Source organism: Amphimedon queenslandica, unplaced genomic scaffold (assembly GCF_000090795.2).
Source record: "Amphimedon queenslandica unplaced genomic scaffold, v1.1 AMPQUscaffold_12932, whole genome shotgun sequence".
NCBI lineage: Eukaryota > Metazoa > Porifera > Demospongiae > Haplosclerida > Niphatidae > Amphimedon > Amphimedon queenslandica.
The window spans coordinates 14,542-30,690 of NW_003546832.1; the positions used below are offsets into that span (position 1 = coordinate 14,542).

At 35.0% G+C, this 16,149-nt stretch overlaps 3 protein-coding genes across 3 annotated transcripts; all 3 read right to left on the minus strand.

Annotated features, from left to right (window-relative positions):
* Nucleotides 1-2,431: 2,431 nt before the first annotated feature.
* LOC105314403 (uncharacterized) lies at nt 2,432-3,313 on the minus strand. Its single transcript, XM_011408560.2, has 2 exons — nt 3,107-3,313; nt 2,432-3,053 (listed from the first exon to the last, which is right to left on the minus strand). The coding sequence occupies exons 1-2, from the start codon at nt 3,282-3,284 to the stop codon at nt 2,590-2,592; spliced, it is 642 nt and encodes a 213-aa protein (XP_011406862.1). The 5' UTR covers nt 3,285-3,313; the 3' UTR covers nt 2,432-2,589.
* Nucleotides 3,314-5,624: 2,311 nt separating this feature from the next.
* LOC109586164 (uncharacterized) lies at nt 5,625-6,434 on the minus strand. The gene is made up of 3 exons (XM_020002336.1): nt 5,980-6,434; nt 5,895-5,933; nt 5,625-5,843 (listed from the first exon to the last, which is right to left on the minus strand). Exons 1-3 carry the CDS (start codon nt 6,327-6,329, stop codon nt 5,705-5,707), a joined length of 528 nt encoding a protein of 175 aa, XP_019857895.1. The 5' UTR covers nt 6,330-6,434; the 3' UTR covers nt 5,625-5,704.
* A 3,115-nt stretch (nt 6,435-9,549) lies between these two features.
* On the minus strand, nt 9,550-16,149 carry LOC109586159 (uncharacterized). The gene is made up of 12 exons (XM_020002333.1): nt 16,137-16,149; nt 15,565-15,625; nt 15,016-15,111; nt 14,826-14,921; nt 14,193-14,258; nt 13,848-14,053; nt 11,496-11,633; nt 11,128-11,213; nt 10,767-10,830; nt 10,345-10,514; nt 9,760-9,850; nt 9,550-9,705 (listed from the first exon to the last, which is right to left on the minus strand). Exons 1-12 carry the CDS (start codon nt 16,147-16,149, stop codon nt 9,632-9,634), a joined length of 1,161 nt encoding a protein of 386 aa, XP_019857892.1. The 3' UTR covers nt 9,550-9,631.

Genomic DNA, 16,149 nt, shown 5'->3' on the forward strand with positions numbered 1-16,149 from the left:
CTTCAGGTGATCCTGATATCTTAGAGTTGAATGACCCAAGTTCGAGTGCTTGTGATACAAGACCAAGGTCTAATAATTTCATTTGACCTAAAACAAATAAATTTGTTAAACAGTCAGGGTTTCAAACTGCTTGTCAATATATTTTTAAGTTCCCCCAAAATTTGATAAATAATCCTGAACTATACTAGTGGGTATTTTGTTGAAAATAGCAAGGAGAGCATCCCACATTTAATACTTTTTTCTGATACATATACATGTTCTTATGTTGTGTAGAAAGTTTGAACTGATTTGGATTTTATATAAAATTTTAAAGTTGCCCAAAATCAGGCCAAAGACCCTGGTACTGTGTACAGTCATTAGTCAAATTTTGTCAAAAAATGACTAGGAGAGAATTCTATAATTTTTTCTGATGCATATACATGTTCTTATGTTATGTAATAATTTTGAACTGATTACAATCAAAATTACACTTTTTACGAATTTTTAAAGTTGCCCCAAAAGCCATAATAGCATTTGCCAGCTTATTAAATATGATTTTAAGAATACTGCATATTTTTAGGGAGAGCATGAGTATAGTGATTGTGTACAATAATTATTGTGAATTGTACAAAATTCAAGTTGGTAAATTGAGTATATGAATCAAAATACATGTAATTTATTTTAATCAAGTAGTGTTCATTCTCACCTTTAAAAATGGTGCACTTTATGGGTGTGGCACCCAATCGATGACAAGAGAGGCATGATGACTGAAGGATCTGATAAAAGTCCATAAAGAAAATTGGATGAAATACAGGAAGAGGTAAAGTAATGTGACCAGGACAGTGTATATAGTTTAAGCCACACGTGAGACATAACTCGTGGGGTTCAGTAGGACCCAGTGCCTCCAGTGATCATAAAGACCACCATTGTTTGGATGTAGATTCTATGGCTATCTAAAGTAGCCACGTGGGGTAGGCATGGCCGTAAGGTGGAGCTACTCATGTAAAGCCGGATGTTAAATGAAAGGCAAATTCTAAGTTCATGTAGAATATACATTACATACATGTAATTGAACAATCAGATTGCACCATTAAAGGTGTTTTCTTTCATTTAAGAACTCTCCAGGCTTTTATAGTAACCTCCCCGGCCTGGACTCTCAAAAATGCTAATGATTAGTTATAATGATGATGATGATCATGAGTTGGCATGATGATGATCATGATGATGATGATGATGATGATAATAACAATAATAATAATAATAATAATAATAATAGGTTATGCACTGAGGTAGAGATTTCTATGGTATTAATTAACCGAGAGATGCAGTAGCAAAGGTTAACAAATGCCATAGAAACTGATACCGAGGTGTACAATGATAACCAACTTCTACCATGACACTTGAAAAACAACTACCAGCTGCTGATAATAAGATCACAGTTGACAAACATACAACATATCTAGCAGGCTAGGCCAGTAAAGAATCAATCAAACGTAACAAATGGACTAATTAGAGCATAAGCGTAGAGCGGTGCCAAACTGCCAATCAATTAATTATTTAACGAGATAGGTTTATTTTTTTATGAGCTAGGTTAATATGAAAAATAATTGACCTCCAATACTGCAATCTCATAGGTCAATTGCAAGGTGGCATGGTAGAAGTATAGGTTATACACCGAGGTAGAGGTTTCTATGGTATTTATTAACCGTGCGACGCAGTCCGAGGTTAATAAATACCATTTCCTGGGGTATTATAAGTGATTTAGACACCTCATATAATGCAATCTGATTGGTCAATTCAAAACAAGCATGCCGGGTAGAGCACTCAGTTATTAACCTCCCGGGAACACTTATTAACCTCTTGGTTTATTAAATAAAATAAGTGAACTTGAACCTGGCGCTCTATGCTTATGCTCTTATTGGTCCATTTGTCAAGCTTGGTTGATTCCATACTGCCTAGCCTGTTAGATATGTTGTATGTATGTCAACTGTGGTCTTATTATCAGCAGCTGGTAGTTGTTTTCAAATGTTATGATAGAAGTTGGTTATGCACCTCGGTATCGGTTTCTATGGTATTTATTAACCTCGGACTGCATCGCACGGTTAATAAATACCATAGAAACCTCTACCTCGGTGTATAACCTATACTTCCCGGGAGGTATCTAATAGATTTAGAAACCTGGTATTCTGCAATCTGATTGGTCAATTACAAATAGGCATGATAGAATAATGCTTTGTAGTACATATACTAAAATTGGAATGTTACAGAGAAGATTAGCATGGGATGATGGCCCCTGCGCAACTCTATGCAATGATTATTATAATTAAATGAAGTCAATTCCCTTAGAAATGCATATACATTTTAAGGTATGTCTATAATTAATTATCCTTATCATGCTGTGCATCTATGATAGCAGTGCACTAAAATGTTCACACTGCAGTGTTATTCATGATTGTAGTAGCTTCTTTTATCAGCTTTGATTTTATTTACAAAAAATATATAGCATATCAAAAAGTTTTTCTCAGGTACAACTGAACTAAATCAAAGCCTACTCTATTCTAACTATATACTGCTAATGTTATTTATTGTTCATTGTTCTTATGATTGCATTCAGATGCATGAGCTTGGCAGGTAACAGACAATGGTCACTTGATACCAAGAAGGAAGGCAGCCATTTTTCCCATCAAGTTTTTCACAGTCTTGAATTGCAATCCCATAGGTGTTTATGTTGTTTCCAAACACTTTTAGGTCTGCACCAGAATCAGCAGCCTGGAGGAGTGCCTTTCCTTTTAGGAATCCATCCTCTTCAAATGTGAACCTACCACATATTGGACGAGCTTTTTTTGCACATGGGAATAGTTTCTCGAGGTTTAGGAATATGGCCCCAAGACCAGTACTGTGATAACCTTTGAACTCTGGTCGATAAGCCAGATATGCACCAGTTTTAGAAATGGAACCACTTCCAAGTGCAATGGACTCAAGTACATCACCCTCAGAGGTGAGTGTCCCCACATTTATTTTTTGAATTTTCAAATTTCTGGGTCCATCAGTCCACAGATGAAAAATCTGAGTCACTACAATTGATGAAGAAGTAATATAAAACAAAATAAGTGTTACAGGCCCATACCTGGTTGACTGCTTGTTTGTGCATTGAGACCTGCAGCAGCTTCTTGAGACAAAGAGTCATCGACCTCACTTTGATCAATGTCGTTCCTCTCTTCAAAGTCTTCAAAGCCTTCAAGCTTTGAGCCCTTAGTCATTGTAATGACAAAAAATAGACTTGCAGTCAGAAAGATGAGCTTCATGATTGACTTCTTCTCTGTGTCTCTCACATTGAAAAGCATTTCTTTTTATAGTAACTGATCGTTTGTGGTAATCATGAGTAGGAATATACTATGAGTGTGGCATGCATGTACCCAACCAAGTGAAAGTGGCTGTCATCCAAATTACTAGAGCATTGGCAATGACTGCAAACCTTTAGCCAGATTGTTCTTTACACACTTTCAGTTTAAGCTATGAGTACAACATGCATGTACAGTATCCAAGTTAAAAGTGGTTGTCATCCAAATTGAAAAAGCATTAGCAATGACTGCAAATCTTTAGCCATGCAGGTTGTTTTTACACACTTTCAGTTTAAGCTATGAGTACAACATGCATGTACAGTACCCAAGTTGAAAGTGGTTGTCATCCAAATTAATAAAGCATTGGCAATGACTGCAAACCTTTAGCCATGCAGGTTGTTCTTACACACTTTCAGTTTAAGCTATGAGTATAACATGCATGTATATACAGTACCCAAGTTGAAAGTGGTTGTCATCCAAATTAATAAAGCATTGGCAATGACTGCAAACCATTAGCCATGCATTTTGTTCTTTACACACTTTCGGTTTAAGCTATGAGTGCAGCATGCATGTACAGTACCCATTTTGAAAGTAGTTGTCATCCAAATTAATAAATGGCAATGACTGCAAACCTTTAGCCAGCTTGTTCTTGCACATACTTTTGGTTCAAGCATGTCATCACATTCTTCCAAATTTATTTGTTAAACTTTTGATTCACTTCAATGCAAGGTTTAGTTCTTTTGATGTTGAGCTACAAAATTTTCAAGAATGTTTTTAAGTGATGGGCTGCAATTAATAATTTCCAATTAATCATGTTAAAGTAACTATTGTGTGCTATGTCTACGATAGCAATGCACTAAAATTCACACACTGCAGGTGTGTTCTTCATAATTATTGCAATAGCCTTTTCTAGCTTTAATTTTATACACAAAAAATAATAATAGCATGTTAATTATTATCAAAAAATATCTTTATTCTTGACTAATAACTTAAGATATAAGCCTGTAATGCTATACTGCTAACAATTAACATTGTTTTTTTATGATTGCATTTGGAGGCAAGAACTTGGAAGGTAAAAGGCAATGGTCACTTGATACCAAGGAGGAAAGAAGCCAATTGGCTACTCTTGATCTGGACATTCTTAATTGCAATTCTGTAGGTGTTGATGTGTTACCAACCACTTTTAGATGTATTACCAAAATCAGCAGCCTCGAAGAGTGCCTTTCCTTTCAGGAATCCATCCTCCTCAAATGTGAACCTACCACATATTGGACAAGCTGACTTGGAACATGAGAATAGTTTTTTCAGGCTTAGAAATATGGTTTCAAGACCAATTACCATGTTACCAAGTTACCCAGTATCTAAGTTATATGCACTTACCGAGCTACCTAGTTACCCATTTACTGAAGTACCCAGTTATTAAGTTACCAAGTTTCCAAGTGACCAAGGTACTAAGTTACCGATTTACCAGTTACTGAGTTCCCAGGTTACCAAGACAAATATGTTACCCATGCTTAACAATTTGCCAAGTTACTTAATAGTTACTGCCACCTATCGATCAACAGTTACTGAATCATAGAGCTATGGTATATCTCAATATACCATTACAAAAGTGCAAATGACTGTAGTTTCTAAGCGTCAGCATGTAAACCCTTATAGCTTCATACCAGAGTGGTCAAAGTGACCCATGTTACTAGTAATTTCACTCTTCATTTAATTTATTGATGTTCTCATAAACTAATTGCCATATATAGCAATGGCTATGACTGCAAACCTTTGTGCCAGCTTGTTCTTGTATACACATACTTTCAGTTTAAGCATATGATATGATACTACTTTGGCCACTGCATGGCTGCATGAGCCTCTTCTAACTTTTATAATCTATATCTTTACCTCTTCAGCTCCTGCTATGCTACAAAAGGATCAATTTTTGCCTGTTTCATTAGATGTGCTGAAGTGTTTCTGTATCGTAACTATTATTGTTTACCCAAACATTAGCTAGAGCAGTAAAAATGTACATATACGAACATCACACGTGGGTGAAAGCAAGCTGCAGGAACAAAATGCAATCGTGCAATTGTTTGTCAAAATTGTTCATTAGTACTACTGATGATTCATTTAATTGATTAAAGGTCATTACAGCATGATGAGAATCTTATAACTATGAGACAGAATCTTGATCATCTAACACTTCCTTTTAAGGCAGAAATGAATTCAATAGGAGCATATGTAATTTGCTAACATAAAACCTACACCTACAACACTTGACAGTGACTATTAATGCACTTGCAAAATCTTATTTTTTTCACTAATTTTATAGCATTTTTCTTTAACAATCTACACTAAAACTAGAGGAAACATTTTAACAGTTTTTGAAGAACATTTCAGTATTGTGGCATAGGTTCATAAATATCATCAGGTGATGTTTGACATTCTGCATATGCTTCTTCATTTTCTTCATTTAATCTTTTTTTGTGAATTTCGTATGGTTCACAAGTTTGCATTGCAATAGCATCATCACTTCTATTATTATAATTATTTGGTAAGTGGCAAGTCATAAGATAATAAGCTAACTTTGTTTGCTGGTCACTAGTAGCATATAAATTTTTCTTTCTAAAGGCAAAACAATAAAATCAACACTCATTATTGTAAACTATACCTTATAAAGCCATTGATATGAATAATAACACTGGCAGTTAGTAGAATACACAATACACCTACTAACACACCTAGAGCAATAACTGTATTGAATGTATCACTATTAGCAGTGATGAATGAATCACTAGTGTTAGATGCATTGCTTTTTGAAGGGAAGCAAGGTGATGGTTGTGGTAGTTTTAGGGTCCTATTAACAATAGCTGTCCATTTTCCATATCCATTATCAGTATAGGCACGTACACCAAAAATGTAACAAGTTGTATCATTGAGATCAGTGACTATGATAAATCTATTGCTATTGGTTGAATTGAAAAGCTGTAGCATTTGAGTATCGATGTCATTATCTACCATTGAACAGCTGCGAGACTGTATGACATAGTATCCTACCTCATATGTGATAATGGGATAGTCTTGTGGAATGTAACTAGGTATACTCCATGAGATAACAGCCCATGTAGTGTCTATGGTACTGGATACTGAACCAACTGGGCCAGGTACTAAAAATAAAGATATTTTCAATCATCAGATAAAGTACAATATAATTACATACCTATTCCAATCCCAACTGAAATAGGATCACTGAAGGGACCTCTTCCAACAGAATTGACAGCAGCTACGCTGATGTTATACTCAGTACTAAATACTAGATCATTCAATATGATATTTCTTTCAGTACTGGTGAGGTTGTATGTGATACTACTGTTACTGATCATCACTGTATAGCCTGTGATTAGACCATTACGCTGAGAACAATTAACCTCATTCCAAGTGAGATTATTAGCTGCAGAATTAAGTTGTAAGACTTGAATTGATGATGGCCAACCACTAGGAACTGAAAATGGTAATAAAAATGATACTATAATGCATACATACTTATTGCTTCAGTTTGTATATTGATCGTACTTAATTCAGAACCTCCCAATACATTACCAGCTCTCACTGTGATGGTATAGTTCATACCACTGTACAGACTTATTAATGTATAACTGTATGCTGTAGTGGACTGATGAGGAGCAACAGAGACTGTCTCATTCACTGATGATAACTGGGGACAAGATAGAGTATAGGAGATGGTGTAATATGTTACATAGTTTTCACTACTGGGAATAGTCCAGTTTACTGTAATACCAGTGGTTGAGACATTAGATACTGAGAGACTTGTTACTGGACTAGGAACTAGAAAAGATACCAATTACACTCTCTAGCTCAATGATAATAACTCACCATTAAATCTTAACACTGTTACTGTACTATTAACTGAAGGAAGATCTATATACGAGTACACACTGATGGTATATGTACTCTTTGATGAGAGATCTGTTAGTACAATTTCATCTTTACTAGTAAATACTACATCCCTGGTTACACCTCCAGTATACTCAATCACAAATCCATTAGTCTCTGATGGAGCAGTCCAGCTCAATATGATGCTTGTAGCATTTAATATAGACCCTCTCACATTATTTAGAGGACCACTAGGAGCTAGAAAAAAGACAAAAGTTTTTATATACTATGTTAATATATCATACAATGTAATATCACACATTGACTGTAGCTGACTCCTCCAATCATTGCTATACAGGTAACATTAACTGACACTCCCAGTGGATCAGGATATACCAGTAGTGTGTTGTTGCATGTCAGGACATCAATTGATGAATACATTGAGTTATTCTTCATCACTCCATTCACTAACCAGTAAACATCAGTTGAAAGATATATATCAGTAGTTGTTAGACAATCAATACGATATTGAGTGCTATTGAGTTGTGTAATAGATGATACTAGAGTCGAATTAATTGATTTAATAACTAGAAATACATCAAAATGTTAAAAATACATAAAAAGGTGCAGTACCAATTTATACCTGGCAAGGTCTGTACACTGATTGTACTAGCAGGTCCCAGTAATTGCTGATATGCTCTGACTGTGATCCTATAAGTTGTTAGTTCTCTCAGTCCATTCAGTGTGATTGTATTATTACTAGTTCCCTCCACCTGTTCTGTCTGCACCGTGTCTGTGTCACTAGTGACATTGACTACATATCCATCAGCATTAGATGAATCAAGTGCAGTCCAACTGACAGTGATAGTGGTAGCTGTCTTGTTGACTTCAGTAAGAGAAGAGGGAGCAGTTGCTGGTACTATAAGAAACACATATATATTTACAAAATACATGTGTACTTCGCTCTGAATTTCATAGACATTACCTTTTATGGCTAAAATACGTGTTCGATCACTGCCACCCATAGGATTATCCAGTACACACTGGTATGTTTGATCTCCAGCAGTTGATTGACTGTTTGATCCACTAGTGACAGTCATTCCATCCCATGTGATAGTAACAGTATATCTTACTGTGTTAGTACTACTAACTAACACAGAACCAGGACAAGGGGAACAAATAAGTTCATCAATACAATTAGTGTAACTAGCTAGTGTAGTATTACCAATCCTCATACTAATGCCATAGGAACCATATCCAATTTTAGTACAATTCAGTCTGTATTCCTGAGGATACACTGTCATATCAGAAGAAAGACCAGTAACAGTAAATGAGAGTATCTGTGCAAATTCTAAAATAAACATTATTACATTAGTAAATAAGGGATTATTATGGTCTTCTCTTACTGAATATATTAGCAGTAATAATGTTAGTGTTAGGATCGGAACAGTTAGTTGGTAGGCAACACTTATACCAGCCATCACCAGATCCATCAAGAAATACTTGGTAAGTGGTAGGTATGTGAACACTGAGATTAGCACCTGCTGAACCAACAGTACAAATAAGATTTGAATTGTTGCCAGGACAAGGAACTGTTCCATTTGGACCGATCCATTGTCCATCAATAAGAGTATCATTAGGTACATCCAATACACACTCTAGAGGAGTTGGTCTGATACTAGTATCCCAAAAATATGACCCATTGGGATAACAGTTTCCATTATGCATCAGGTAGATGCCTATACAAACTCATACAGTTGTTATTATACACATCATTGTCTTACCTGAGGAAGGTGGACATTGACTAATAACTTCACTGAAACTCCACAAGAAGACAATCAATACTAGGACTGAAACCATCTTAAGAATTGACCGCACAACAGGTATATAGAGTCTATGTCAAGCAACACTATTTTGAAACTGAAGAAAAAGTACAGGCTAGACCAGGATGTGTGCGAAGGAACATAGCCAAGACTAAATAAACGTACAACGCCAGAGTTATGCATGTATATACAAGGCTGAATTGATACTATTTTATATAAATCTACTGTTGCTCTTTTGACGGTTTATTTTACAAAAACACATGTAATATTATGCATGATGTTAAAATTTGTAAGCAATCAACAAAATTAATTTAAAGGTGGTTTTATTGTAAAGCATAAACTAAAATTTTTGCTGCTTTTTCTCTGATAGATTATTCACATTATCTATGTATTGTAGAGACATAAGAAAGGATCATTAGCAATGATGGATTCTTGATACTGATAAAATCTACTTTAAAATAATCTAGTACATAAAAATATAAAACAATAATATCAGTAACTATTTGATTTAACTGGCAATTTGATTAAAATCATGAAATAGTTAATAATTCTTAGAGAATTAAAAATCACAGCATTTCTACAGTCATAAAAATAGAATTATATAAATTATAGTTTCATTACAAAAGTATAATTTAACACTGTATTAGACCTTGCAATATTATTTAGCTGATAAACAGCACCTAGTAATAAGGAATATACAAAATAAAGCATGTAAAAAACTTATCATTATTTACCAGGAGGAATACGAATATACTCATTAGTACACATTTCCACTTCTCCATCTTCAAATACCACTAAAATTTTTCCTTTTAGAACTCGAAATATCTAAAAAGGGTAGTATTATATAATTTATATGATAAAAACACTCAAATGCTAAAATTTCCAAAATTAATATCAGTAGACTATGTCCTATAATAACCATTCACTCTCCTCATAATACCAAAACTGAAGCTAGCTTTAATGATAGGAAAAGCCTAAAGTTTGTAAGCATAACTTTGTACAGTCTACATGTACATGTACTTAAGTTTTACTTGTAGTCTTCTTATTTATGCTATTGCATGTACATGTACATGTATATGTGCATGTACTGTATAGCAGGTATATTCCATTCGAGTTTAATTTCGTTCTTTTCGTTCTCATTCCTTGTGGAACGAATATTTTCCAAACAAAAAGGGCGTTTCCTCAATGCCACGTGTGCAAAATGACTGCTCAGAACGAAAATAAAACGACCAAAAATTTCTAATCCTGCTTAGAACGAACATTTTTCCAGATGAAATATACCCGCTATACGGTATACATTAGTGTATATAGACTCATACCATTTCACAGTTCTCATTCTGTGCCATAGGTTTCTCCGCGCCCTTTTTAAAATCCATTTCACCTATTTGATAGTCGTCTTTTGTAATCAATCTATTAATGATTAAATCATCTCCAGGTTGTACATCCATTCCGTCTGCATTACACAGTTGCCCGTGTGACAGTGGAAACACTACAATACAGATCACATATTAATAGTAAAGGCATTGGAAGAAATACATAGACTAGCATACTGTACATGTACATGTAATTCCCTAAAATCAGTCTAAAGGGTCCTAATGATTATTACATTTTCTGATACAAATGATGCTTTAAAGTTTGATTTACAGCTCTATACATTGTATGTGCCATATAACATTGCATGGTAATGTACATGAGCAAGTACATATACACTTATTTGGCAGCCATATGTACATGTACGTACAGAAACGACATCTTTCAACGTTCTCAGAATCATCAGGAGAGACAATAGATAGATAACACTCCTCCTAAAATAAATTTACAGAGAGAGAGAGAGAGAGAGAGAGAGAGAGAGAGAGAGAGAGAGACAGAGACAGAGAGAGACAGAGAGAGACAGAGAGAGGGAGATACATGTAGAGAGAGAGAGGGAGGGAGAGAGAGACAGAGAGCACTGATCTGCATGTGTATATATGTATCATAAGTTCATAACATGTATTACAAAATTTGAAACAGATTACATATTAAGTAGATGTACTTGTACATGCATGCATAAAAATGAAATGATAATGTAAAATACATGTATACATGTACATGCATATGTGTACCTCATCTCTTGTTCTCTTATTAGTAGCATTTCTAGATCTAGGAGAAGGAATGGGCAATGGGTTTACGATAGACAATGCTTCACGACCTAAAATGAAAAAGTAAACTAGTGTATACACTACACAGACAGTCAGACACTAACACCAGTACATCTAAAATACATGTACATGTATAATGACAAAATTAGGCTTCCAAACAAATAAGAATAAATTTATTGCTTAATAAAGTAATGTACATGTACATGAACATGACTAAATGTACATGTAGATGCATCATAGTAACTACATTAACAATGCCAACAGAAGATCATTAATATACATGTACATGGACTAATATTATACATGCATAGTATCCTCTATTAAGATATTACCGTAAGCTTTGCTGGGTGTGTTCCCCCAGTGTTCCTCATACTCTACATACCCTCCAAATGGTACTCTGCCAATATGGGGTCTCTTAGACCTCCTTACTCCAGGAGTGACATTAGTCTTCCGCTGAATCTCAGTGATAGCTAAAGTGAAGCAATAAGGAGAAAATAGATTTAAATAAATTAGCAATAATTAATGACACTTAGACAAAGATTAAATGTAAAATGTTGAAAACATGTACTGTAATGCCATTTAAAATTGCTTGAATAGCAATCAGAACACTAAAATTGCCAAAATATAATTATCCCCACCAATGTACATGTATGGTATGTATTTTATCAAAAATGGCTCCAAGAGAATTCTCTTTAGTCTTTATAACATTTTTTGATCTACATGTAATGCCGATTTAGGCAAATCAAAGTGCTAATACAACGTTTCCCATAGATTCCAATCAAAATCAAATTTTTAAAGTAGCTAAAAAATCAGGCCAAAGATGGTGTAATATCAAAGATCATTTAGTAGTACACAGTCTTTGGCAAAATTTCATCAAAAATAAAAAGGAAAAATTCTCCATTTCAGTAATTTTTTTCTGATACATATATAGTACATGTTACATGCTCTTATGTTTTGCACATAGAAAGTTGAATAAATACCAGTCGAAATTGAGTTCTTCAAATTTTAAAGTTGTTAAAAAATCAAGTCAAAGGCCATGTACATGAGTCTTTTGCCAAAGTTCACCAAAAATGAAAAGGAGAAAATTCTCCATTTTAATAATTTTTCTAAGACATATACATGTACATGTACTAGAAACTTTGAGTAGGTCATGACAAAAATTAATTTTTTATAAAAGCCAAGTACAACAGAGGTGGCAGACACAACAGTAGAGGTACAATAAATAATAATAAGGAACGCTCAACTCATAGGCGGTGGCAGGATTGGAAGAGCGGTCGGGCAAAAAATGGCACGCGAAGCGCGCTGCGATTTTGACCACACCCACTTTTTTTGCACCTATTTTGGGCGTATACTCAAAGCACGCATACAATATGATATAGCATAAAATGCGCCTAAAAGGCCCCCTATCTTATCTGTAAAGCTCTATCCAAGCTGTAAAGTGCTAGTCCTGGTAGTCCTGGAAGGCTTGTTGACAAAGGAAAGCAGAAAAGACTGTCTTTTGCTAGCCATGGTAATTATTCATGACTAAAAACTAGAAACAATGTAAAACATTGAAGGGCTCAGCCTCGTAGATTATTAGCTGGGGTAAAGCAGAATCTCAACTTTATGGTGCTGCTAGAAAACTCCTGACTTGTTTTTTACTTTAAGCCTTGCTACACTGACTTTAAAATAGCCATAAGATATAAAAAGGCTGGCCAGTTTAGTGCAGTCAGTGACAAATGTGACATTTGTTTGATTTTCTCAACAAAAAGAAGTTTCATAGTTACTTAACTGCACCTGTAACCTTTTCAAGCAGTTGGAGAAGTCTTTGGACAGGGTTTTTGCCTTATCTTGTTGCTAGGAAGTAGGAAAATCATGACTTCTGATTCCCGTGTGCTGATTGCCATTTTATTATCTTTCGGCCACTCCCACTTTCAATGAAATATTGAAATTTAGAATCTATTGCACTGCTAGGCATGTGCGACTATATAGAGGACATACGAAATACGTACGTGTACAGACAAACAAACAAACTCTACTCATCTTAGTGGGCTTCACCCAATGATGTCATTAATTAAAATTTCATTTCCGGTCAAAATTTTTGGTCGGGCATTGCCCGTCCATGCCCGACCCTGCCGCCACCTATGGCTCAACTAAAAATAATGATCGCCAAAAATTTCTTCTTCAATTTAAGGATAGAGACACATGTACATGTACATATACATCTATGTTATATGTATATAAGTTTAAGCTGATTCTTATCAAAAGTGAATACCGTATATCGGGTATATTTTAATGCATTAACAATTTCTGAAGAAGCAATCCATTGCGAAAATAAATATTATAAAATTTTAAAATATGCGGATAAAAAGGAATAGAAGATATGCGGTATTGTGAAATTATTATGAACAAGTGGCTTCAAACTATCAATGGCTTCTAACTCGAAGGCCATGAAGAGCCTTCTTTGCCAGTTGGAAGTGTTGCTAAGGTTGATTCAGAAGTGGAGAAGTCAGCAAAATGCTTCGATTTACTTACCAGGCCAGGTGGTTGATGAAAATAATAGCAAGTAAATATTTTTGGAATATAAAGGACTTCCAAATTTTTCTATCATTGAACTTTATATTTACACCACTTTTCATGCATTGAAATATACCCGATATACGGTATTGAGTTTCTTTAGATAAGGGGGAATGTAACTAACATACTTCGCTTGACTGGTTGACGTCGTTGTGGTGGTGAACAATTTATTTTCTTGCGTTTCTTCTTTGTCTTTTTAGCAGTTTCCAGAGGAGAGCCTGGAGAGGCATTAGCCAATGGTTCAACAGGAGCAGTAGTATCTTTGGAAGGAGAAGCTTCACTATCAGTGATAAGAGGAGAGTTTTTTCTGGTTGATCTTGATGTAGTAGGAGGCCTACAATACATGTACATGTATGCATATTAAAACATTAATCATAAGTGAAATGAATTAAAGCACTCAAGACAACAAACCAAATAACCTAAATTTTAATCCTCTCTTAGTTTTAACGTATTCTCTCTTTTCACTCAATTACTTTGAATGGGAAAAAATTGTCCTTGCAGAGGCTTTAGCTCTAGTAGAAGGAGTAGTTGTATCATGCCTAAAAATTATAAAATACATATATTTTCATATAATTATTTAAAGCTCTGAATACGTAATTTCTGACTGTACTGATTGTCCTACTATGGCTACAACATGTACATGTCATACTAGACTACTGTATAGCAAGATTAAGTGGCACTTTGTTTTAGTAGTTTCGGGACAGATCACAAAATTTAAAGTTTTTAAACCCATAAAATCATTGAAATGCTACCCCTTTACACTGTCAACTGCAAAAATTAAAACCACAAATTGCCCCACTAGGGCAGGGCATAGTATTCATTGCTGAAGAATTAATGTAAGAAAGTTGAAAATTTCAGCAAAAATTAAGCAGTTGAACTTGCAAATTACAAATTATTATAGCTACCAAGTGACAATGAATTGGCAAGAAATTATACCACAAATCTACCAATTTTAACAGAGTTCATTAAAAATATCTGCCCACCAGCAAATCCCACTACATCAGTAATGATGGCATGTACACATGCAGATTGTACAAGTGACAGTTGACGCTTCTGATTTCACCAAATTATTATTTTGTTGCTTAAAATTTTGTTACTTAATTTACCTCGAACTATTAGCAGTTCTTGTACCAGTCCTAGTAATAGAGGGGCTAGTACCAGCAGCAGGAGGTAGAGGAGAAGGAGGATCATTAAAAGTATGGCTAAAATAATTTTAAAATATCGTTATATGAGTAGTTTTATGAGTAAGTTACTACAGTACATGTAAATTCACTCTTATTTTGTTACTTAATTTACCTCAAACAGCTAGCCTCTCTTGTACCAGTCCTAGTAAAGGGGCCAGTACCAGTGGTAGGAGGTTGTGGAGAAGGAGGAGAATCAGCAAAAGTATGCCTAAAACAATTTTAAAACATTATTATAATATTCACAGCCCTATATATAATTCAATGTCTACCATACAGTATGCATACACTTAGCACTACTCAGTGGCAGATCTAGGGGAGATCCATGGGTTTCATGGAACCCCCCTTTGGGAATAAAAGTTGTTCTAATTGGCAGCAATTTTCCTCCATTTTATTAATTAAAATTAATGAGCCACACCTACTTAAGCGAAACGGAATCTCCCTTTCAATTTTTCTGGATCTGCCAGTGCTATTGTATAGTGGCAGTAATTTGCAAGAAGTTAAATTTGGCGATTGGTGCTTGGCAATTTTCAACTGCCACATAAAAAGACAATGAAAGCGCAAACTAACCTACATGTACATGTACCAATTAGTAAATTTCACCAAAATATCCCAAAAGAAATCTCATTACACATTATTTAACATGTATCTTAATTCAATTTACCTTGACAAAGTGTTGGAATTCCTTGTAGCAGTGCTGGTAGAGCAGCAACTTGAATCAGTAACTATAAACCATTGAATTGAATAATTTTTCACCCATTATCATCTTTACATGTACATGAATATATGTAAGGTACGATAAATGTACTGTATTTGCCTGATTAGAAGCCCAGCTCAAATAAACTCCCATCCCTAACTAACTAGAGATACACATATTTTACAAGTTACATGGTTCAATCCTTAACTTTGGCACTTCCTTTTCACACAATTTTGTTTCCCTGTTAAGTAATAAACGCTTGAGCTTTCATCAGGCAAATACACACTTGTTTCATTAATCGCTTGGTTCTGCCTTTTCTGGCATAAGCCCAGCCTATGATTAAAAAGTAAAAGCCAATAACCCGTTAGTATGGTATCAATGTGAGTCGAACTCCACCTAGGTATACAACTTTAAGCTAGCCATGGACAAGACCTTTCCCTTAATAGCAATCATATTCTCATCATAGGCGCAGCAGGATAGGGAGCGGTATCGGGGAAAAAATGGCGCGTGGAGTGCGCCACAATTTCGATCACACCCACTTTTCCCCCGCAT

Excerpts from the sequence above, each read along its gene's own strand:
- LOC105314403 (XM_011408560.2), bottom strand. The coding sequence starts at position 3,284 with ATGAAGCTCATCTTTCTGACTGCAAGTCTATTTTTTGTCATTACAATG. Across the intron at positions 3,054-3,106 it reads ACAAACAAGCAGTCAACCAG|TGACTCAGATTTTTCATCTG; the intron begins GTATGGGCCTGT and ends CATCAATTGTAG.
- LOC109586164 (XM_020002336.1), bottom strand. The coding sequence starts at position 6,329 with ATGGTAGATAATGACATCGATACTCAAATGCTACAGCTTTTCAATTCA. Across the intron at positions 5,934-5,979 it reads CATATCAATGGCTTTATAAG|AAAGAAAAATTTATATGCTA; the intron begins GTATAGTTTACA and ends TTTTGCCTTTAG. Across the intron at positions 5,844-5,894 it reads ACTAGTGACCAGCAAACAAA|AAGTGATGATGCTATTGCAA; the intron begins GTTAGCTTATTA and ends TTATAATAATAG.
- LOC109586159 (XM_020002333.1), bottom strand. Across the intron at positions 14,922-15,015 it reads AGAGAGGCTAGCTGTTTGAG|CCATACTTTTAATGATCCTC; the intron begins GTAAATTAAGTA and ends AAATTATTTTAG. Across the intron at positions 10,515-10,766 it reads CGTTGAAAGATGTCGTTTCT|TGTTTCCACTGTCACACGGG; the intron begins GTACGTACATGT and ends TCTGTATTGTAG.